We start from the raw sequence: 24,318 nt of genomic DNA on the forward strand, positions 1-24,318 counted from the left end.
ACCTTTTTAATTAGATCCCTACTTACTTTTATTTCATGACTGGAGAATGAAACATATGACACCCAGAGTCATCTACATGAATATGAAGTGTGTGACATCCAGGTTCATCAACACTAGGAACCACAAGCATTGTGCTGTTCTACCCAGAGGTAGGGATGTGAACAAACCTGGCTTATCAGTTAATCTAGTCGACTACTCGCATTCCCCTCCTTGCTGCCTCTATATCAGAGGCATCAAGGGGAGGAAGCAGGAGCCGGTGCTGGGAGGAGCCAGCATAAAAGCCGGTTCCCACCAGCACCAGCTCTGCAGAGCCACCTGCCCTTGCCCCACAGAGGCAGCAGCTCAGGGGGGTTAGGGGAGATTGCCTCAGAGCAGCCTCTGTCCACGGCAAACCTGGGCCCACCGAAGGCAGAGGCTGCTTCATGGCAGCCTCCCATAGTCCCACAGCAGCCTCTGTCCGTGGGGAGCTCAGACCCCTCCCCGTGGACAGGGGTTGCTGCCACCCCATGCTGCTGCTTCTGTATCACAGTCAACAGCGCAGGGTGGCAGGCAGCCAGTCCGTGACAGGAGCTGGCTTTTAAACTGGCTTCTGTAGTGAACTGGCTCTTGCCTGGCACCCCACGCTGCTGCCTCTGATACAGCAGTGAGAGGTATCAGGGGGCTCCCCAAGAGTGGGGCCAGATTGCACTGGCTGCTGGCCCCGCCCCCGAAGACTATAGAATAGTCAATTAACCACTAAGAATTCATGCGGCTAGTCAACTATTCTATTAACTGATGATATTTAATTTATTATGTTGATTCATCCACATTTTCCCCCTCCTTCTCTGTGCAATGAAGAACTCAGAAGTTAATTGGGTCCACATTAATACAGTCAATTCAGAAAGATTATCAGGAAAAAAGAAGTTTAATTTAAGAACCCTATTTGGAAGAGGGAAGTTGGGAGACAGATCAAGCTATGTTCCCATCCTATGATGACCGACAGCCAAGAACAATCATTTGATAATTCCTTTGTCAGTTCAGACTTATTTTTTTTTTTTTTTTTTTTTGTGCTTAATAGAGCATCTAATGGAGACTGTCAGGGGCAAGCTGCCTTTGAATAAGCTCGTTGGACACACACTGAGGGAGTATTCTCAGCACACTCTTAAGAGGGAAACATTAAAATAAGGACTTCCAAGTAAAACCGGGTATTTATGGACCAGACATATGCCGGCTGACCAGCCTAAGTATAGAACACTAAAGGAGCATTCAGATTTGTTTCCTGTATAAGTATCTGGAACTGATGAGGTGATGGTTACACAAATGTGAGCATGAAGTCATTGCGATATTTTTACCAGATATATGGATACATTACTAATTCTTTCCCCATCAGCTCTGAAGGATCTCAGAATATCATTAATACTAAATATTATTTTTCATGCCACTGTAACTCCCATTAAAGAAAAAGACATCTTGCAACTAACTTTTCGCCCTGTTTTTAATCTTTGAGCTTTGAAGGCAAAATAAGAAGAAGGACGATTTTGCAGAAGCATTCAATATAGTGTACAAAGCCAGAGAAACAACACAACCCTGTTCAATACTGTATTCCTTACCTTTATGACATGACAGCAGCCAGTTAGAAAGTCACCAATGCTTTGCCATGTTTACCCTCTAAAGCTGAATGTGTACACTCTTTCCATTTGCCTCTGCTGGCATTCCATTCCATATGAAGAGACCAGTGACAACTCTGCATCTTGTACACTAATGTACAAGTTAAGAAATATATGCTAACATGTCAAGTTTTTTACTACAGTGGCCACCTTTTGCATAGCTCAGCTTAGTAAGGCAAGAAAAGCTAACCCGGATCATTATAGCATCCACAGACCAGCAGAGGACACATATAAGAACAACTACAAAAAAGCTATGGCTGGTTGGGAAAGCCTCAGGAATCTAGAAAAAAAAATCTGTGAGCAACTGAAGCAGGAAGAAGGGCCAGAAAACCCATAGACCAGCATCTGAGCTGACTGAGTTTGGATAAGCCTTGGGAGGGAAGAGAAAACGGCTAGGTTCTGAGGCGAACATAAGGAGGAACACTTGGGTGGGGGCTGGTTTATACCCAGGGCACATCAGATTTGTGTGTCACTTTCAACATTGCTAACATTAAACGATTGACTTGTATCCAGGCTAGGTTATACGGGAGTAGATAAAGCCATTAATCATGCTTTGTGATATCTTCAAATTCCTCCAAGCAATGTCTAAATGCTCTATGCAAAGGTGTGGGTGATTCACCTGTGGGTGCTTACTCCTCTAGCACTTTTTGCCAAGAGAAATGTTGTTAAACACAATGAGGTCAGACTGCAGCTGAATTAATTACACTGGACCTCTCCTTATCCACCCTGCACTTTCCATTGCCAAATTTCTGCACTATTCTTCAGTTACCTTCTGTTCTAAATTGATAAGTAGTGCTGTTCAGTGCTGTTACATAGCTACTACATTCAACCCCAGGAGTGGCACAGTCCCTAACTACCTTGTGGAGTGTTCAATTAGTTCATGTTAATACATGTTCTACGATCTTGTGTGGAAAGGTGCAAATTGTTAGAAAGAGTATACACATATCTTCAATGTACTTTCAGCATAGTTTTATTTAAAGACAATTTTCATATACTTTATTTTCGCAGGTGACAAATTATAAAAAAAAATCAATCAGTAGAAGAGGCAATTAGTGATGACAGAGCAAACAGAACATATTTAAAGCTGGCCTAGAAATGTTACTTTTTTCATTTACAATATTTTTAAGAGCTAGATGCTGAGCTGGTACAAAACAGTGCCGCTCTGGCAAAGTCAGTGGAACTACATCAATTAACACCAGCTAAGTAGCTAGCCCTAGATGTTAATGTATTTGTAATAAAGCTGCAACACAAGTCTGCCTGATGTCGTACAGATTTTATATGATGAACAGCACCGTTTCCCCCAACTGAAAGTTACTATCTTATTTTCTTTTAATAAATTATTCAAGATAACTTGCCTCATCCACCATCACTATGCACACCAAACTATTCATGCATTGTAAGAGATGCTTCTGGGAGAGTAGAAAGTGGAGTGTATTCCTGAGAAGTATTCTGTTACATGTCTTTATTCAAGAAATATTAAGGGTAAGAGCCTGGATTTCTTGGTCTCAGACATGTAGAATAATATGAGGGAGTCCTTCCTACAGATCATGCTAATACCAATGGACTACCTGGAGCTGCAGGTACTATATTTCAGTAAGAAGTATTAACAGAACTAAAATATATCTGCTCTAATACTTCACAGTGTATTATATATCAGTGGAGATGTATCTGTGTCTCCCGTCTACTCAAGCATATCATCTCACATGTTTTTAGGATGAGTCACTGAGCTTTGCTATTCTGTCATCCTAAGGACACTAAAAGTGAGAATTTTGCTTAGTCAATGGACAATTGTGCTGAGCACCCATTTTTGCTCGTATTTAAAAAAAATAAAAGTAACACTTAAAAAGGTAAAGTACATTTTTCCAAGAGAGGTGTATCAAGAGAAACCTCTGCATGCAAGACGCACTCTCAGTGAACACAATGCAGGTCACCTTCAAAGCCGATATAGATGCAGACTTGTTTGTTAGACTAAAATGTATGATCATCTAAGAACTCCTAGCAAGGATTGAGGCCCCATTATGCTAGGTACTGCATAGACATGAAAAGCAGAAAACAATTTCTTCTCTTGCTTTATAATGACTTGTTATAATTATTACTTCTTGTATTTTTTTTCCAAAACCTAAGGGAAGATGGGATTGTTGTTTCCCAAATGTGTAGTAGCCATTATTTGTTCTCTCTGAAACGAGACAGTAATTGTCAAAGAAACATAGATGAAATGACCATTCTGTGGCTGCCTTGTTTTTGCATGCAGAGTTGTAGCCACCTCTACAGCAGAAAAGCTTGAAATAAAAGCCTGCTGAAATCAATGGGCTATCATTGACTCTATTTGGCTTTAGGTCAGACACTACGGCCATGTCTATGCACCATGGAAGACTGATGCTGCTGCGATCAATCTTCTGGAGTTGGATTTAGGAGGTCTAGATAAGAGTCACTAAAGTGAACTCAGAGGGCAGCCAGTACTCCTGCTCCTGCAAGGAGTCAGGGAAGCTGACTGATGCATTTGGCCTCCCACTGTGGGGATGATAGGAAAACTCAAATCAAGGTACATTGATCCCAGTTACGTAATTAACATAGCTGGAGTTGTATATCTTGATTCGATCTTCCCTATAGTATAGATCTGGCCTAACTGAACTAAATGGAACAGAGAACAACAGAACATCAGAAGCCTGCACCGAAGGCAAGATACAAGTTTAGGTGAGGTAGCTTATCAGCACTCCTGCTTTAGAGAGACTTCTGCTTGTCCAAGCGATTTACTGAAATGCAGGCAGATGTGCAGAATAGCAGGTAAGTGTGATTGGTTTTAACAAGGTACATGAGTTGAAAACAATTATTAGTCATCCACTCATTGCTCTCCCTAATCCAGGTTTAAATAGATCAGGTCATTCTTCTGACCAACATGAGAATTCAGGAGTGGGTGGGAAGGGACTCATGAGATAAACTAACCTGCAGAGTGTTGTTTTTCTTTTTTTAAAATGTGACATCAGTTCTACCAGTTCTAAAGGCAGAAGTCTCTCTTTAGCCATAAAATAATATACCATGGATAGTTGCACTGCAGCCTTCTTCAAATACCCCCACCCATATGCCCAGAGGTGAAAGTAAGGGGAGGGAGTATGCAGCTCCAGCAAGAACTAGCAGAGCTGCAGCAAGAGCCAGCAGGGAGCTCTTTAAAGAGTTGGCTGGGACCCTGGGTTGTGATAAGACAGTACCTGTAAGAAATGTAAGTTCCTTTCACCCCTGCGTATGCCTTATCTGACCGGAGGAGCCATTTCTAAAAGTGACAGACTAGCAGAAGCTCAAACTGGCACTTTAAGCAACTAGAGATTTCCCGATGCATCTTGGAGCAAGAAGCAGGCACTGAGTAGAGCACTGATTAAAAGTAGTACTGTCCAGGGGACAGGCACTTGGATATTTGATTACTTTCTATGCGATACTCAAAGTACATTCACTTGCAAAAAAAAAAAAGCCCAGCACTCTTGTCCAATGTGTTTTAACATTAGCATTTGGTAGATGAGCCTGGTCTGTTCAATGTGTCTACAGAGATTTCACTCTATTTAATAAAATCCCTCAACAAGATCTAAAGCTTGTAATAATGCTCAGTGTGTAACATGTTAAAACCACATTAAATAGATCTGATGACATTTTCCAGTATCATGGCTCTTTAAGCAAAAGCCAACTCCAGTAATGATTGTTTTGTTTCTGGCAAGGATTTGTGAACTTGTTACAATGTCCAAAACAAATAAACAACAAAGGAGCCCTGCCAGGTCTAAAAGGCAGGGAGCTGATCAAATCACTCAGCTTTGCTAAGAATCCAACCCAGCAGACTGAGATACGGGCAAACCTGTCTGTAACTGCACTTGCAGGCACCATGTTTGCACCCACAAATGAACCAGTTTGGGAATAGCAAAACTAAAAGTCTAGCTTGTGTGTGCAAATGCAGAGGGTTGCTCTGTAAATGCCTGGTTGTATAAATACACCTGCCCTCAGAAGTGACCAATTCCTGTCAGGGCAGGAGGCAAGAAAGGGGGGCAGCACGAGAGCATTCAGCTTCAGCAATTAAAATCTAGGGGGGCATGTGACCGCTAATACTTCCCGCCCCCTCCCCCCCCGGCATCATCTCTGCTTGAAATAGTTAGCTTCAAGGATAAGTTCTCCTGTCTGTGCAATGGAGGTCTCCTGATTTTTTGTGGACCTCCGTGCCCAACATAAGTTATCCGTCTGCAGTGTAAATCCCTGAAATAGCATTCACCCAAATATTGTCTTCACCTGTGAGGCTGATTTAAGTGAGAGGTGACAATTCAATTTGGGATCCCACGCTAAACTGAGCACTCTTTAATTACTCTCTCGTAAACTGTTTTGGGCAGGAAGCGTCTCAGCCTATGAACGTGAAATGCTGTAACATATCCAATTGATTTTCATTAAGAATAACCCTGAATTTACACATGCTATATAGCGGTGACTAAATGAAGCACATTTATGTTAGAGCTGGTAAAACCAAGGCCAGACCAAGTAATCCAAAGATCTGTTCCATGATGGATTATCTGAAACATGTTTTCCAAAAATGTTACATGATCGTTGGCCTTTTTGTGCAATGAAACTCCTGTTACAAATCTCCAGCCAAGAAATGCTCCCTGTCCTCAAGAGGAGTTGAGGGAAATGAAGTGATGGGCCTAATCATAATAATACTTAGCCTTACTTGGAGTTTACATCTTCCAAATGCTCTAGAATTCTCACCTCACTGATTCTCCCAGCACCCCGGGAGGTAGGTAAGTTCCATGCTATTGAAGGTCTGACTAAGTCACACTAGATTTTCTAAGATCTCTACCAGTTAGGCTAACGTAGGTGTGGCTTGGCCAGCAGGTAGCAAGAGAGGGTGTGTACACAGGGCACTGGCATTTTTATCATCAGGGCATCTAACCTTACTCAGAATAGGTAAAGATCACCCAGTAAAACTGCTTGCTGCCACCACTGCTGTGCATACACTTGTACTTCTCCCATTGCTATCCATCAAGATACTGAGGATAGCACCGCAGTGAAAGATTTCCCCCCAAAAGGTAATGCAAACAGACTGAAAATGTTAGTGGCCTCTTTTATAAAGATGCTGAGCAGTCATTTCCACTAATTTCAACATATACTATAGCCAAGACTGGTGGCACCCCATCTTCCTAAGATTGCCCAGCATTTCTCTCAATAAGACCCTGTTTTTAGCTACATGCAATTTTGCCAAACTTTAACTGTTTGGGCTGAAATTTTCCATGCTGGATGTCTGCCTCTGGCTGAATTGAACTGTTTTGGAAAATTTAATCTACAATGGGAGAGCCTGTGAAACCTTAATCCCCCTTGCGCATGTGCATTATGACTGTGGTAACAATCAAAATAATAAGTAAACTCCGCCCTTTCTTTCAGTGATCTTTGCAGTTTATATATAGCATCTGATTGATGTCCATAAGCCCACTGTGAGGGAGATAAGTAGTACTGTCCCCAGTTCATACTGGGGAAATTGAGTTAAAGATGTCACTAAAGGCATCAGGGTCTGTCTGCGCTTTTATTACAATGAATTCCTGAATCCCAGATTTTTTTTTCAGACAATTGGAACATGCTGATCTCCCACTGCTCATAACCTTCGACATCTGTTTCATGTGAGATAGCATTTTCTGGCAAAGGGCTGACAAAGTCGTTGGGCCAGAACCTGATCTCATTTACACTAGATGAAATCTGGAGTTGACACTGATGGAATTACCCCAAATTTGTACCAATTTTGGCCCATTTAAACAAAATATTTTTCATGTCTAAAACACCTGGAACTTTTTTTTGTAACTACATAGCTGTTTTACAGCTTGTTGAGCATTAACATATTCTGCTTCATTCAGTCCTACACAGAATGCAACTCACAGAGAGAGTGATAAGTGACTATCTAAAAGCTAAGTTGTAAATCATATGGAACCAAGGCATGATAATGAATGTACAGCAGAAGAATAAGATGAACTGCTATGCTGCCTGTTTTAAATTATCCTGTGCTCTGCTCTCAAGGGAAACAAGTGAGCTTGAAGGCAGGGCCGGTCCTAACCAATTGGCAGTCCCTGGCGACCGCTAGGCAAAATTTTTTAAGCAAAAGGCCAAAATGCGGTCACGGCCCCTTTAATTGCCACGTGTCCCTAACAGCTTCCATTGGGCTCTGTCGGTGGCCCCTTGAAAATGGCGGACTGCCCAGCTCACCTGCCCCTAACACTGGCTCTGCCTGAATTTACTGGCTCAAACTCACCTTCAAAGGCTTGGTTGAGGACTCCACTAGACATGCTCTCCTCAAGCTGGGGAGTGAAGAACATAGGAGAGTTACTCAGTTCTTGCAGCTGGTCCTGAATACAACAGAATGTTGGCCTGTGGAGAGGTTCTTGGGCCCAGCATCTTGTCATTAAGTCCCAGCTAGAAAAAATAAAAGACGTAGTAAAAGAATTCATGCTAATGTAATTATTGCCACCATTATAATGAATATATGCGAGCCTATAATTAAATCCTCACCACCAACAACTTTGAGGGCCAGGTTCTCAGCTGATGTAAACTGGCTTCTCTCCATTGACTTAAATGACTCTGTTAACGTGCAACCTTAGCTGTAGGTCATAAGGTTCATTGATGGACACACAGAAGAGTTAACATAGCTTTTTGTAAAGGGAAATCATGTCTCACTAATCTGTTACAATTCTCTAATGGTGTGAACAAATATGTGAACAAGGTCCAGTGAATATAGTGGCCTGGGACTTTCAGAAAGACTTTGACAAGGTCCCTCACCAAAGGTTTATAAGCAAAGTAAAGAATCATGGGGTGAGAGGAAGTTCTTTCATGGATCAGTAACTGGTTAAAAGATAGGAAACAAAGGGTAGAATAATTGCCCAGTTTTCACAGTGAAGAGAGGTACATAATGGGGTTCCCCCAAAGACCTGTACTGAGACCTTTGCTGCTCAATATATTAATAAATGAGCTGGAAAAGGGGGTAAACAGTGAAGTGGCAAAATTTGCAGATGATGAAAAATTACTCAAGGTAGTTAATATCTCTGTCTGTTTTTATTTAATCAAACTTTTGAATGGGGAGGAATTCCCAGTATTGCTCAATGTTACAAGCACAACTGCTTAGTTACACACAGAGTTAAAAATGTTTCTTCATCCAACTCAGCAGCAGGACTTTCCTAATAGTGAGGAGTTAGGTGTGGAAACTATGGCCTCATTTATGTTCAATTCATCTATAAGGGGAGCTTTGCTAGTACAGAACACCTGTGTGTAGACAAGACCCTTTCGGGGTATGCACTGATTTAGTTCAATTGTTCAAACCTTGGTTTGCCTTTGTCTTCACTTAGAGATTCACACTACTATAGCTATGCCAACAGGTGATCATCAACTGTTACATCAGGGCGCAGAGCGTAGATAAAGTCAATATTTACTGAAGCGTAAGTGCTTGTAGATCACAGGATTCTGTGTTCCAACTCACAGCCAGACGTTACCACACTACTCCTACAGGGAAAGTGGATTATTATCTTCCTGTTTTGAAAAACAGGTCGGGGAGGGGGGAAGATATTCATATCCTCTTCAATACTAACAGAGTTCCCGCCACTTTAAGGCCTTTTATGTCCTAAGGCTTCATGTGAGTTCTACTTGCCACTGCAGTGAAAGCCTACCACAAATTCCTAAACACTTCTTAATTGAAGTAGCCTGGCCTTTGAACCCTCTTCCTATCGATGACGGTTTGTTTTGTAAAATGACAGTGAGCGAGCTGAAAATGCAGAGGAGACGATTAATGGCTGGTGTCCAATGCAGGTTCAAAACCATACAGAGGAAAGCAGGAATGCCAAGAATCTGGGCATGCCATTAATAACTGAGCAAAGCAACAACAAGCAATTTACTTTACTGACAGACTCGACGTGCAGGTGCTGAGTGGTTGGCCAATGAGATAAAAGAAGGTAGAGGACTCAAAGGACTAATTCAGACTCCTAGTTTTAAAATGTAAGCTTATTGGTGTTAGGCCCTGATCCTACAAGTTACAACACATGAACAAACCCCATCACCTCATGTGCAGCCCCCAGATATCTGGTTCTCTGCAGGGGACTACCTCACATTGGTACTTACGGGAGTGGAGCCTCAGAAGAGTTCCTTCCGCTACAATAAATTTTCCTCGGTCCTTTTGAAAGCCTACTTAATTTTTATCAAGGCAACATAGAGCTTCAAATAGCTTCCCACTACGGATGAATTTCATGCCATGTGTTTGCTAAATACTAACCAGCAACAGTCCATGAAACTCATTCTGCTACTCCGTAACACCCCTGCCATAGAGGGAGGGCTCACCAACTCTCCCCAAGCTGCTTCAGAGAAGCAAATGTTTGAGGGATTTTTATGCCAGCAGGGATCTTCAATGTCGACTGGTCTCTCCTTCCATTTTTGGACTGAGTGCCAAATGCCCTGCTGTGACACTTAGATGACATTGTAACTTTGAATACAAGTCCTTCACAGTGAGTTTAAAGGGTGTAATGGATTTGATCCATCTGCCTCAAGTGACAGGCATACTGCGCTACTCTGCACATCAGCCTTGTTTAAAAACTGTATTTGAATTTAGTGCTTAAGACAGCCCTACAAAATGCAGTTTTTACCCACACAATAGTTACAGAACAATCAGAAGAGTAAATTGCCCTCTTCCCACTTTGCCCCAACTTTCACTGTGGGTGGCATTTCTAGGGCGAGGGGGTTGCCCAGTCTTCATACATATTCTATCTATGACTTGTTTTCTGAAATTGCCAAATGTGATTGTTGCACACTAGAAACTAGACGGACCAACAGTTTCTTAAAATAATCATGATTTCTAACAACTATTGAACAGGCTTCTAGTCAAACTTGAGGCCTATGTAAGTGAACAGCTGCAGAGGCCATTACCCATCCTTATCATTACATACATCATATGTGTAAGTGCGTGGATGTGATATATTCTGCTAGTGACAACAGAATATAGATAGAGAAAACCCTACACTCGAATGATTGAATTTAAGGGACAGAAGAACTCTCTGAAATCATCACTGAATTCACGTATTGTCAGTATTTCTACAAGATTCATCCCAATGCAGAATGGCCAAGTTACCTCTGGCTTCCAGCATGTACAACAGCAGATACTCACCATTTAATTGTAGGGCTGAGGTTTCAGCCACAACCAAAGTTCCACACTCCCAAAGGGGGCTATTGGATGAGTAGCTAGCCAGATGGACAGGACCGGATTTCCAATTAGGCACAGTAGGCATGTGCCTTGGGGCTAAGGCTGCTAAGTATGCAATTCTCTAGCCAAACTGGGCTATTTTTAGCTGTCAGTTGCCGGGGATTTTAGCAGTTGTGAGTTGTGGTATTTGGGGCTATTTTGCTGCCCTCCTGCCACCATTTTGCTGTCCACACTGCTTGTAAGTTCTTGAGAGAGAGAGACTCCTGATCTGTTCTGCCCCCTGTAGAGACTCCTCACATGCTGCTTGTCTCATGTGGTGCCCACACCCCTTTGGTGGCATTTGCAGAATGTGTGGAATTCTTGTCTGAGGGAGGCAGATTTTTTTATCTGTAGAAAATATGCTGCAGTTCCACCTTGTGCCCACCAGAGGACACTGTGGCACCGAAACAGCCTGAACTGGCTGAGACTGACTGGTCTGGTGGGTAACAGCAACAGCACAAAGGCAGATGGCAGGTGCATTTTTTTCCTCGAATGAAAAGTCACAGCAGCCTTCTTGGAGCCAGGTTAAGAGGGCAGAGCAGGCCACACTGGGCTGCTGGGGGCTCACAGGGTCACAGGGGAATGTGGGGCACATACAGGGCCCCATGGGGAAGGAGGAAGCACTAAAGATGCTGTTTATTGGGGTGTGTAAGGTAAATGCAGCTTTTTTATCTACAAAGAAAGAGAACACACTGAACTCTGCAGGGGAAAGCTACTGAGCGTGCAAAAGGCGCCGTGCAAAGTAGTGGGAAGGTGGATTGGTGGCCCTCTGTGTCTTATTAATGTTCATAAATCTATTCAAATAAAGTTTACTTACAGATCATCAGGACAATTTTTTGGCAACTCCAGCCTCCCTCCTGATCGCACATGATGTAAAACATCAAGGTTGGAATAACCTGGATACGGCTGATGACCCAAGGTTAACGTTTCCCAAACCAAGACTCCAAAAGCCCTGAAGAAGGCAAAGGGAAAATTTTAATAAGATTCATGGCTGCTGAAAATAGATAATTATGTCTACTGTCAGTTAGCCTAATTTTCTCTAACTTCCAAACAAGGTTCCACTAGAAAAATCAGGGTTAAGGAGTTTTAATTTCATATGAATCAGTTTGCACATTCTAAAGCGAGTCTCTAAAGCTGCTAGAAAAACTAGTGGAATTAACATATTATGCCACCTATCCTTCAGGCACATTGGGACCACGCTCAACTTGTACAGATACCATGTAACATACAGTCAACTATATATTTAAGAAAGTTTGTGCATCTGTCTGTCTGCCCATCTGTGAGTCTATCTGTTCAAGAACTCCTGTCTTTTTTCATTGTATCCCTGTTATATAATGGTCGTGCCAGTTTGCTTTCAGAATATGATCTGAAGAAGTGGATCTGCCTCACAAAAGTTTATCACCTAATAAACTATCTTGTTAGTCTTTAAAGTGCTACATGACCGTTTTTTTTTTGTTTTGTTTTTTTTGTTTTACCAAGATCAGACTAACACAGCTACTTCTGTGACTATTCCTCCTAAACAGTAAAAGCTAGAGCCACCAAATTTGGTATGCCACTTCCTCGTCTCATAAAGCAAGGTTGGTTGTGCCAGGACAATGCATGGAATACAATTGTTTCTTATTAAACAGAAAGGGAGGGCTGTGACAGTATGGACAGTTACATTCCAGAATGACCAAAGGGGGAGCAGCAAGCAAGCATGCCACTGATAGCCCAGGGGAGTCACGGAGAGCTGCCAGCCAGTCAGCACAGCCCCTGCCACCCTGTCCTGGCCCAGAGCAGCAGCTGCTTGCCAGCCAGTGTGGGTCCTCTTACAGCCTGCCCTGGGACCTGCTGGCCAGGCAATACAGCCCTCATACCCTCCCCGCAGGCTGGCCCCAGGAGCAATGCCACCAGCCACCCATTCCCTCTCCTGACTCCTGCACCTCTCCTCCCCCCTTTCCCCCCCCCCCCCAGACTCCCATCCCCCTGCCCTGAAGCAATGCTGGGTAAATCTTCTAGTTGTATATTTATGTAAGCAGCCTCTAGTGGTGTCAATGGGAGTTACACTTGAAGGCACTCAGAAGGCAGGCAGCCCCTACAGGATGGGTCCTAGACTGAATTACTGTGTCTTTCCCTTATGTAACTAAAAAGAGTGAGAACTAAATGGCTGCAGTGAAATACTGTTGAAAATTTTGACTTGTGCTGATGCTACGATCCACAATGGGAGGACTGTCTAATGAAGTACATTGAAAACTTAAGTTCATTGAGAAAATGATGCCAAATAAAAAATATTTGCCTGTGTGAAGGATGCGCTGTTTGGTCTAAAGGAAAGTAGAGTGGGAAGAGCATGATGGGAGTGGTCAGCTCGCTGACCTTAAAACGTACTAGACACTATGTGGCCATCCATATACATTTGTTTTGGTCCTGTAACCTTAGTTACTTCTAGTTGGACTGATGTGAGACTCCATGGCTTTGAATAAGGCAATATATACTTGTAGGTATTTGCCACAAGGCAAGGCCTTTTATTGACTCAGGAAAACATCAGCTAATCAGACATTATTTGCCTCAGTATGTAAATGGCCAGATATAGCACTATAATGACACACCATTATCACTGACTTTTCCCTGCTTTAGTATTTATTATTATTCCCACTGCTTTGTACCCTCAGAAACTTACCATACATCAGATCGGTTAGTAAACACACCGTCAATAAGACTTTCAGGTGCCATCCATCTCACAGGAAGCAGCCCTTCTCCTCTTTTCCTGTAATAATCGTTTTTATAGACATCTCTAGCAAGTCCAAAATCCCCAATCTTCACTATTCGGAAGAGACTGGTATATTCCTTCACTGACACAAGGCAATTACGAGCTGCCAGGTCCCTAATGAACAAATCATAAACAGTGATGGAATTGTAACAGTTTTTGCCAGTTAAAGTTATTTGCTCCTACAACTGTAGGTAGCAACCTATAAGAACTACAAGGCAATTAACCCCATACCTGTGAATGAAGTGCATTGTCTCCAAATAGACGCAACCTTTGCAAATATCCAGACATATAGTCAGAAGGTCAGCCACTTTTAGCAAAGAACCTTGGAACTAGAAGAAAGAGAGGTAGTCTTGTTCTGACAAAATAGCAAAGAGGTGCAAAATCTCTAAGGGTATGTCTACACTACAGCACTAATTCGAACTAACTTAATTCGAATTAGTTAATTCGAACTAAGATAATTCGAATTAGTGCATCTAGACCTAAAAACTAGCATGTCCACATTGAGTGGACCCTGAACCGAGGTTAAGGATGGCCGGAAGCAGTGCCGGCAGGGCATCAGATTAGGATTTAGAGCGTGGAGCTGCTGTCTCAGGCTAGCCGAGGGCTGTGCTTAAAGGGACCCGACCCCCACCCCGGACAGACAGTTCTCAGGGGTTCCCTGCTTGCAAAGCAGTCCTGGCTTGGAGTGTCCTGAGTGCCCACACTCGGCACATCACAGCACTCGGCCATCAGCCCGGCTGCACTTGCTGCAGGCTGCCATCTGGGGGGGGATCAATCGGGGGGCTTCAGGAGAGCTTCCACCCTGAGGAGCCCGCAGAGCCACCCCAGTCCTCCCCATTGGAGCTTGTACCCCATTCCTCCCTCACCTCCTTCCACTTACCTCCCCCAGCCCCCCCTTCCTGATGTACAAAATAAAGGACACATGTGTTCAAAAATAGAAACTCTCTTTATTGAACAAAACTCGGGGAGACTGGGAAAAGGAGGTGGGAGAGGGGAAGAGAGAGGGTGGGAGAGGGGAGGGCAACTAAAATGATCAGGGGTTTGGAACAGGTCCCATATGAAGAGAGGCTAAAGAGACTGGGACTTCTCAGCTTAGAAAAGAGGAGACTGAGGGGGGATATGATAGAGGTCTATAAAAGCACGAGTGGTATGGAGTAAGAGATGTATCCCTCTTCCCCAACCCTTCATTTGTTGGGTGTCCTCCTAACATATAAGCTCTTTGGGACAGGGACAGAGTCTTCCTATATATTTGAGAACTACCTGCCCCATGACTGATGTTTCTGCAATGCAAATAATAAAAAGAGGAAATATTATACTGTCAGCCTTATACCTATTTGGGTTACATTTTTTAAAGCACTGAGCAATAAGCTTTCTAGGTCTAAAAATGCTTTTGGAAAATATAGTCGTAGGCCTATTAGCAGCTCAATCTACTGCCACATAAGAGCTCTGAAGTGGGTCATGAGCTCAGTGTTGAGTTCCTGGGTTGCTACAATGCAGCCAGCCCAGAGACCCTCAGATGGAAAAAAGGGTTGGGCAGACATAGGGCCTTCCACGGAGGGAAGAAGAGGGGAATGGTGGAATCCTTCAGGAATGCCACCAGCAACTAAAAATAAAATGTATATATAGGAGTCCTCTGCCTACCTTTTGTCCTCTTGCTCCTCGTAAGTAGCTGAGTAGATCTCCTCCTTCCATCAGTTCCAAGATAATGTACTGGGGTTCATTCATCAGACAAACTCCAAGTAATTTCAGGATGTGGAGGTGATCAAATTTGCTGAAGAAAAGAAAACATATGTTGGAAGAAAAATCCATGAAAAATCATGGACTTTACTAGCTACTGGTGCTGTACTATGCTGTTTCATCTCTAAAATCCTGTCTGTTCCAACAGCAGGATTTTGACTTTTGCTATGTCTTGTATCTCCTCAGTCTTAAAGAGAATTCAAGTATATACACAAAAAACAGTTTTATATTATTCTGTGGGGAAAGGTGGCTAGACACAGACTCATCACAGTGTTTCTAAGAAAAAGGGAAATTTGTAGAAAGAGAATATCCATGTGATTGTCTCTTCTTGGTTGAAATTAATATAACCTGCAAAATTCCCCTGATGTTCTGAAGATTTATGGTATTTAAAGTGTTTTCTTCAACATATAACTAGAAGAGAAAAAAATATGCCCTTTTACAATCACTATTATTAGATTGGAATGACTCACCCAGAGAAATCCATTCCATCATGTGGTTTCTGGGGGCAATACACTGTATTAGTGAAAAGGAATTTCTGCAGCTTTTTGCTAGCTTGTCATGAATTTGGAGTCTAAAGAGGATATTGATTATGGCACAAAATCTGTTGACCGCACAAGAGGTTTCATTAGCTAACACCATGCTAGATGTTGTGTACAAGTTCTGCTATCTAGGATCATCTGTACTGGATAACTTACTTCTAGATGACAACCTTAATTCTTGCATCAGCAGCTACCACATTCAGCCAACTGACCAAGGGCATGTGGGATAACAAGAAACTAACACTGAATACCAAGATACACATCTACCAGATGTGTTTTGAGCACATTGCTATTGGGTGGTAAATCCTGGATCACCAGCTGTCTTTGCCATATCCCAAATATCAAGTGGGAAACCAAAGTTCCTGACACTTGCAACACTGCCAAGTCTAATCACTATTCATGAACACAGATGTCTCTGTTGGCTTGCTCATCTGCACCAGATGTTACATGGACATAGTCCAAAGGATTTCTTGTATGGAGAAGTGGCAAATGCCCTGTGACTACTGGGCTGACCCAGAGTCAGATACAAGGATGTTAGCAAAAGGGACTTGAAAACTTTCAACAGTGACACAGCAAGCTGGGAAAGATATGTAACTCACAAACCTTATGGGTGTGCTGCACCGTCCCATCTGCTGGCACTGAGACCACTTATAAAGAAAATAATGAGTCTGCTCTATAGCCTTAGATGAAAGCCAGCTGGCTTTTAGCTCATGTGATAGAGGTTCAGGAACTATGCTCCAGAGCATGGATTCCCAAACTGGGGGGCATGAAGAAATTCCAGGGGGGGTGAGAGGCAACCCAGCTCCCACTCCCCCCCATCAAGTTTTGCTGCCCCGATCAGTTCCTTTTTTTCTGCTCAACAAGTTTTGCTGTTGGGGTATGTGTGTGTGTCAGGGTTTTTCAAAAATCAAAAAGGGGGTGTGATGCCGAAAAGTTTGGGAACCACTGTTCCAGGGTTTCCAGATTCAATTCCACCCACAGACAACCAGGGTCTGCCTGCATTGCAGATGCAGCTAACAACAGGCTACACTTTACCATAGAGTCAAGGAGCTGAAGATGGGTTTTTGAGGAAGAATGATTAAGAAAGCTCAAGCCCTTGAGCATTAGTAATGAGATGGCTCCATCCTTCACCCATGCACCTTACATTTGCGTTATCTGTCACTCAAAAATTGGACTTTTTAGCCACTTGAGGTGCTGCTGCATGACACATACTAACTCAACTTCGTTGGCATTTACACCATCATTTTTTTAAGATAGATGGTTGCCATCATACAGTTTTTAGGGGCAAATGACCACAGATTCTTCAGAGTTAGAGATATAAAAGACCCATTAGGTTATCCAGCCCATCTACTTGCTTAAGCAGCACTGCTTCCTCTAGTACATTTCAAAGAAAATCTAAAACTGCATGAGGAATAATGGCAATCTAATCTGTATGCATAAACCCCATAAACAAACTTTTGTGTGTCCAAACAAATAGGGATATTATAAGCACTAAAATCTAAAACATTTCAAAAGAATTAATTAAAAGCAATTCAAGGGTCTGTCAATTTCTGTATTTTTATAATCACATTTCCTTGAGACTTAAAATGGTTATCTCTCCCCATTGTAAGAGTTCCCAGACAAACCATCTGAGAAACAACATAAGGGATAGAGTGAAACTGACTTTAGTCAAAGTGCTGTCAAATGTAAACAAACAAAAAAAACCTCAGAAACTTTTTTCCTCTAACCTCTTTCAGTTCCAGGAATCTTAGGTGTTGCTTGTAACAATAGGAGGTAAAAACTTCTCAGTGAGAAGTGTGGTTTTTAAGTTGACAGTTTTCTTCCCCCTCCTGGCACATACCTCTCAATCATACATACAATCCAGTGCTCTCAAGAACAAGAGAAAGAGCACCTGGTACTCCCCTTACAAGTCTCCAACAGTTTCTCCACAGACCTGTCATTCTTTGTCTCCCCAGATTTTGGAATATATTTTTGAACACAAGAGACTCAGTTACCAATATCCAATATCAAATGGTTGTTTGAAAACAAAATCTAACCCAAATATTTTTATCACTGGTGCATAATAATAGTAACAGAAGCAATGCATACTCTTTCTTAAAACACAACAGTATGCATAGCATAACTGTCTGCATTGCAATATTCATTTAGACAAACAAGCAACAGAAAAGTTATATTTAGATAAAAAGCACATCAGGATTTTATAAACAGCTTCAATTATGTTGCCCAGTCAGTCTTCAACTTCAATAAATTATGAGACCTAACAAATAAATGTTAAGCATCCACGTTTACATCTTTTTTATGGATAAAGAAAAATATTGTCCTTTTGGTAAGTGTCTTCCCTGCAAACTTGATAGTAAACAAAACACACACAAAAGCTCCTGGTTTAGTGAAGGTTAATGGGAAAATGAAATTCTAAATTATGTTACACATTTTGCCAATCCTATTGTGTATGTAAATGTAATTATTCTAATTTTCAGCAGTTTCTATTTCCAGGAATTTCGTGTTTGAATTATTTATCTGTAAGAAATAATGCAGTAGGGGCAATAGAGATGCATGAGATATGTTGTCTATAGGTATATAATATTGTTCCTTCTCTGAATAGAATCCCTCTGATTCATTGGTTGAAGATGGTGTGGCTGGAATTGAGACAGACCGTATCCTGATATCATAGGTCTGTTGGAGCTGGGGTTTGAGGAACTGATGATGTTACAGTGTCCATGAAGGACAGGGACTCTGAATCTGGGTAGGTTATGAGAACATCTCAAAGGGTGCATATCAGTTGAACTGGAGGAGAACTGGCTGGAGTCTTAGGTTTCAGGATCAATGGTGCAAGATCAGGCGTGCTGTATGAGACTGCCAGCACACAGGGCGTGCACTGCTTACTACCTTTGCACATTCACAGGATGGTTTTGGATCAGCAGAAGCTGATGGTACTATCAATGCCTGCCCCATCTCACTATGAGATTCTAGGTAACCCTGCTGTGGGGTTCAGAGCCTCACTGGAACCTGAGGAGGAAGAGTGACGCTGCTCTTGTATTTGAGGACCTCTGAACAGACTTCTCTGCTCTCTAGTGCTTCTTCCCCTGGTCATGCATCCACTTGGTCTTTCCGCTTGGTGGGATGTTCTGCCAGTGCCAGTGGAGCAGTGCCGAGAGGCTCAGGTGAAAAGCTGGAGAACAGGATGGCCCTGGATTTGCCATAGGTCTCATGGTTAGTTTTGTAAAGGGTTGGCAGACCTGGAACTCTTGAACCCTCCTGGTACAAGGCGAGACAAGTAGCAAATCTCACATTTGGATTAGGGATGTGAATGGGTAACCCGTCAACTGGTTAGTCGATAAGCATCACCTGGTAAGGTGTGACATTTACCGGTAACCAGTTAACTGGCAGCCCCATGGGGCTGGGAGCCGGGAGCCAACAGTCCTGTGGGGCCAGAGGGAGGAAGCTCCGCTAGGCCGAGAGCCAGTTGCCGCATGGGACTGAGAGCCAACAGCCCCGCAAAGTCAGGGGCGAGAAGCTGGCAACCCCAGGAGCCAGCAGCCCCACAGGTGGGAGGTTGCCCCAGCCGGGCCAGGCTCACTACACTACAGAATCCCACTTAATCAGTTAACCAGTCAAATGTAACATTTAACTGGTTAACTGATTAAACGAGATTTTATACCCCTAATTTAGATAGAATGTATGACTACCGGCTGTATGGTGAAGTTAGCATTGAAGGTTATCTAAGGACAGGCAAGGCATGTTTGAAGCTTGCAATTCTAGACATAGGGGAGACACAGGGTGGGAAAGTTAACTTCCCAGCTCCACTAACTAAACTAAATTGGATTTAAGCTAATTAACTATGTACATGTAAAAATGAAATAACTATTTACAATTATTTACAGGTAAAAAGTCAAGTGAAAGAAGAGAATACAGGTGGATTCTATCCCAGATGGCAAGCAGTAGAAGACAAATGGAAGAGGTGCATGCACACATACATCAGAGGGATCCACACTTAAAGAGGGGGGGAAGTGCACTCAAATATGAGGAAATAAAGCATAAAACCTTAACGCCTTCCCCTTTATGAAACTGCATTTTGATACAGTCTTTAATTACGTAAACACACACAAATATTTTCACCTTAGTCATGACTCACTCTATGTTCAGTGCAGACAATATGTACAGAATAATCAAAGGAAAAGTTACCGGGATTTTAAAAAACGTGAAGACAGAAGCAAAGAGGGAGTATGCATGCAATACAGGCAGACCCTGAGTTACATTAATCCGACTTAAGTCGGACCCCTAGTTACGAACGGGAGGGGGAGGTGCAGCTAGTGCGGGGTGCCTCCCCCACTGTCGTCGCCTCTGGCGGTGCGGGGGGCGCTTCCCCCCAGCAGACCAGGGAGATGCAGAGCTAGCGTCCCCCCCCCCCAGCAGACCAGTGAGACGCGGAGTGGCTTTTCTTGCCACGGAGGACGCGGGCGGCGGGACTGCCGAGACACGCTGCAGTCCCACCGCCCGCATCCTCCACGGCGAGAAAAGCCGCTCCATGTCTCCCTGGTCTGCTGGGGGGGGGGGGGGCGCAGCTAGTGCGCCCCTCCTCCCCCAGCAGACCAGGCTTTTCTCGCTGATGCCTGGGGTAGAACAGCTGGGGGGCTGCCAGGTTGGTCCCACAGCGCCGAAGTGCGGCGTTACTGGACCAACCCAGCAGCACCCCAGCTGCTCTGCCCCAGGCGTCCCCAAGTCAGCTGCTGCCTAAACTGACCAGCGGCTGACTACAGGAAGCCCGAGGCAGAGCTGCTCTGCCCCCAGCTTCCTGGAATCAGCCGCTGATCAGTTTCAGCAGCGGCTGACTTGGGGACGTCTGGGGTAGAGCAGCTGGGGTGCTGCTGGGTTGGTCCCCACAGCGCCGAGGTACGGTGCTGCGGGGACCTACCCGATAGCGCCCCAGCTGCTCTGTCCCAGGCGTCCCCAAGAGTGGCTGGGGTGCTGCCGGGTTGGTCCCGCCGCGTCAAGGGTCAGCGCAGCGGGGACCAACCTGGCAGCACCACAGCTGCTCTACCCTAGGTCTCCCCGAGTCAGCTGCTGCTGAAACTGATCAGCGGCTGATTCCAGGAAGCCCGGGGCAAAGCAGCTCTGCCCCGGGCTTCCTGTAGTCAGCCGCTGGTCAGTTTCAGCAGCGGCTGAATCGGGGACACCTGGGGTACAATATGTACCAGTTCCAACTTACATACAAATTCAACTTAAGAACAAACCTACAATCCCTATCTTGTATGTAATCCGGGGACTGCCTGTACATAACTGCCTACTATAATTCAATAATATATTTTCAGTGTGAGAAATTCAAGTCCACATTTTCAATATTGGCTTCTCATTGTCAGCGTCCAAATTTGAAGTCAGAGCATCTCTGAAAATTAAGCCTTATTCTTATTCCTTTAAGTCTTTATCTCAAATTGTGGCACATTCACTGGGGATTCCAGAGATCCTGGATTTTCAACTTGAACACTGACCTCTTTATGAAAATTCATTCTCAGATGGCATATACATATATCATGCTAGCAGATTTACCCAGCATTTCGCAGGGGGCAGGGCCTTGGGGATGTGGAAGCAGGTGCAGGAGGCTGGGGGCCCAGAGCTTGTTCTCTCCCTCCCTTCCTCCCCCCGCTCCAGACCACTTTTCCAGTCTGCCCGGGGCCTAGTTTCTTCTCCCCTTCCCAGGGCACTCCCCCCCAACCCACTCAGAACCTGTTCTATCCCCCTTCTCCTCAGGTAACCCCTCAGCTCACACGGGGTCTTTTCTCTTTCCCCTCACCCCCAAGCCTGCTCGGTGCCTATTCTCTTCCCCACATCTCCAGGGCACCCCCCAGCTCACAACCGGGGCCTCTTCTCTTCCCTCTCCCCAGGTTAACCACCAGGTGTCAGGGTCCTAGTCTCCCCTCCCCTCGCCCCTGAGCACTGTGGGCAAGGGTTGGGCAGGAAGCACTTGGGCAAGGGGGGGCTACTCACTGGTATGCTGTCGGACAAGCTGGTGGTACGACTGCCTCAGTGGTCACTCTCATATCGCGTCCATCTGAAAGCAGTCCCTCCCTTTGATGTTATGGAAAACTGTCCCTTTCCTAGGGCTTCTAGTTGTGCTGACACAAATCCTGACCTTACTTTAAGATAGCAGGAAGCTGCATACCAAATTTGATGGCCCTAGCTCTTACCATTTAGGAATTCTTGAACAGACTCGCAGACAAACAAACAGACAGACATTTGTGTCCTGAATAGGCAAGGAGATATGTGGCAGCCTCTACTAGTGAATATGTGCATATTAAAGCCAACTTTTAACAAGAAATTACTGTGGGGCCTATTCTTATCGTGAAAAACTGGGACTGTCAAATACTACTCTATTATTATTACCGATTACTATTGTTATGTTAATTGGTTCAGAAGGAGGAGCAGACTGGACATCCCAGTCCAAAGGTCCAGTCAAGCTATGAAATTAGTGCAATAACATTTCAATCTTTATCTGAGCCGCAAACAAACTTTGCAGCTTCATTTTGGTGGGATTCTTCAGGGATGCTTTAATTCTTCCGCAAAAATAAGAGACACAAAAGATACACATGAACCCATTCAGATGAAAGAGCCCTCGTTTACATCAGTATTGAAAGGAATGCTGTGGACAATCCAGTATTACCTCATCAAATGTGCCTCCTTCAGGAACTCACTCTTTTCATAGTCTGTCGCACCCTTCTTTAAAGTCTACACAATACAAGACAAGTCGTTAGCACAATTCAATCACGGTCAGTGTAATCTCTGTAACATTTATATAAGAAAAAAGTCAATAGGCTGATCGCCTCTTCTAACACACCCACACACACATGCTTTCTCTTAACCTATATTTTCTGTAGTGGCTACAAGGTAATAGACACTTTCTAAACAGAAGTAGGCATCCATGCCCTCTTCCTACTCTGAGGGCTTGTCTTCACTTAGACCAAGATCAACACTCTGGAGATTGAACTCCCATGGTTCGATTTAGCAGGTCTAATAACGACCCACTAATCCACTGCTCATGGCACCCCCATTGACCTCGGTACTCCACCGGATCACAAGGAGTAAAAGAAGTCAATAGAGTTTCTCCCGTCAACCTCCCACAGTGGGGATGCTGCGGAAATTTGACCTCTGGTACGTTGACTCCAGCAATGCTATTATCTTAGTGGGAGTTGCATATCATAGGTCAACTTTCTCCAGTAGTGTAGACCTGGCCTGAGAAGCATACAGCGTAAGTAAATAGCCAGCATAGTATGAGGAAGAGAGGTAACATCTGAGGCTAACCACACTTAGGAAAACTGTATTCTGGCCCAAAGGAATTGCCTCTGGTATTAATATGAGATTGGTCCTCTTTGTTTTCAGATTTCCTTTTCTGCCTCTATGCAACAGGCCCTTGATAAAGCTTATTCAATGTTCCCGTACAGACTGTTATATCTCCTTGGTCTTCAATTCTTGTTTCAACTGATGGTTAAACAGCAGGGAAATTGGATCCTTATGTCAAGTCACATTCCTATGGCACTGAGGTACACCTACACAATAGTTGGAGCATGCCTCTGAGCCTGTCTAGACAGGCTTACACTAGCTACTAGAGCCAGCACACTGAAAACAGCAGTATGGATGCTGCAGCATGGACGGAGGCTCAGGCTAGCCACCCAAGTACTGATCCAGGGGACTCAGGCAATGAACTCGAGCTGTGTGCCACAGCTTACACATGGCTATTTTTCACGTGCTAGCGTGAGCAGCATTAGTGTGCCTGTGTACCCCAGCCGGGAGGCATACCCCCCAGCTGCAGAGTAGACATGCCAAGAGTCACTGAATGAGCTAGTCTCACATTCAAAGGCTTGGCAGCGAATGCAGATTTGGTCTCGTTGGGTCACTAGTGGAGTGCGATCCAGGATTTAAAAATTCATCTAGTTTATGTTAAAATGTCTCAGATAAGGAAAGGCCCAAGGCTTGATATCAACAAGTCTTGTGAAGGGAACTCAGTCCTTAGTGATTTGCACATGGCAATGAGTGAATCCAGCGGAAGGGACAAAAATAGAATCCACGTTTCTTGACTCCCCTTCCTATGGCTTAACCAACAAAACCACATGTACCCATCTAGACAGCACTATTGCTAGACAGCTACACAGCTGAAATTACCTTCACAGCCACTTTGGACTCCCCACTTCCAGCTCCTGTAATATCTACTGCAGTCCCTTCGTACACCTCACCAAAGGCTCCACTTCCCAGCAGATTATGCAAATTCAGTTTGTCCCGAGGAAAGGCTGGCAGGGAATCAATCTCAGCCCGAGTAGGGAGAGTGCTATAAAACAGTAGGGCTTGTTGTAGCTTTAAAACTAAATAGTCATTTCAATAAATATATGGTTGAGGGACACTCTCAAAATGTTGCCATAAACAAATCTAGCACAATTTGTC

At 43.9% G+C, this 24,318-nt stretch overlaps 1 protein-coding gene across 2 annotated transcripts in view; it reads right to left on the reverse strand.

Moving 5' to 3' along the window:
• Positions 1-24,318, reverse strand: part of ROS1 (ROS proto-oncogene 1, receptor tyrosine kinase) — a 103,244-nt gene that overhangs the window by 3,146 nt on the left and 75,780 nt on the right. Inside the window, exons 37-43 of one of the 2 annotated variants that reach the window (XM_075924044.2) lie at positions 24,043-24,205; positions 22,547-22,611; positions 15,257-15,386; positions 13,847-13,944; positions 13,526-13,729; positions 11,687-11,821; positions 7,906-8,066 (exon numbers count right to left, since the gene is read on the reverse strand). In XM_075924044.2, coding sequence (XP_075780159.2) covers positions 7,906-8,066; positions 11,687-11,821; positions 13,526-13,729; positions 13,847-13,944; positions 15,257-15,386; positions 22,547-22,611; positions 24,043-24,205 — 956 coding nt within the window. Of the gene's footprint in view, positions 1-7,905; positions 8,067-11,686; positions 11,822-13,525; positions 13,730-13,846; positions 13,945-15,256; positions 15,387-22,546; positions 22,612-24,042; positions 24,206-24,318 lie in introns of those variants that run through there. The other variant, XM_075924045.2, reaches the window with a different exon arrangement.

This window comes from Pelodiscus sinensis, chromosome 3, assembly GCF_052426305.1.
Source record: "Pelodiscus sinensis isolate ZL-2025 chromosome 3, ASM5242630v1, whole genome shotgun sequence".
Lineage (NCBI taxonomy): Eukaryota > Metazoa > Chordata > Testudines > Trionychidae > Pelodiscus > Pelodiscus sinensis.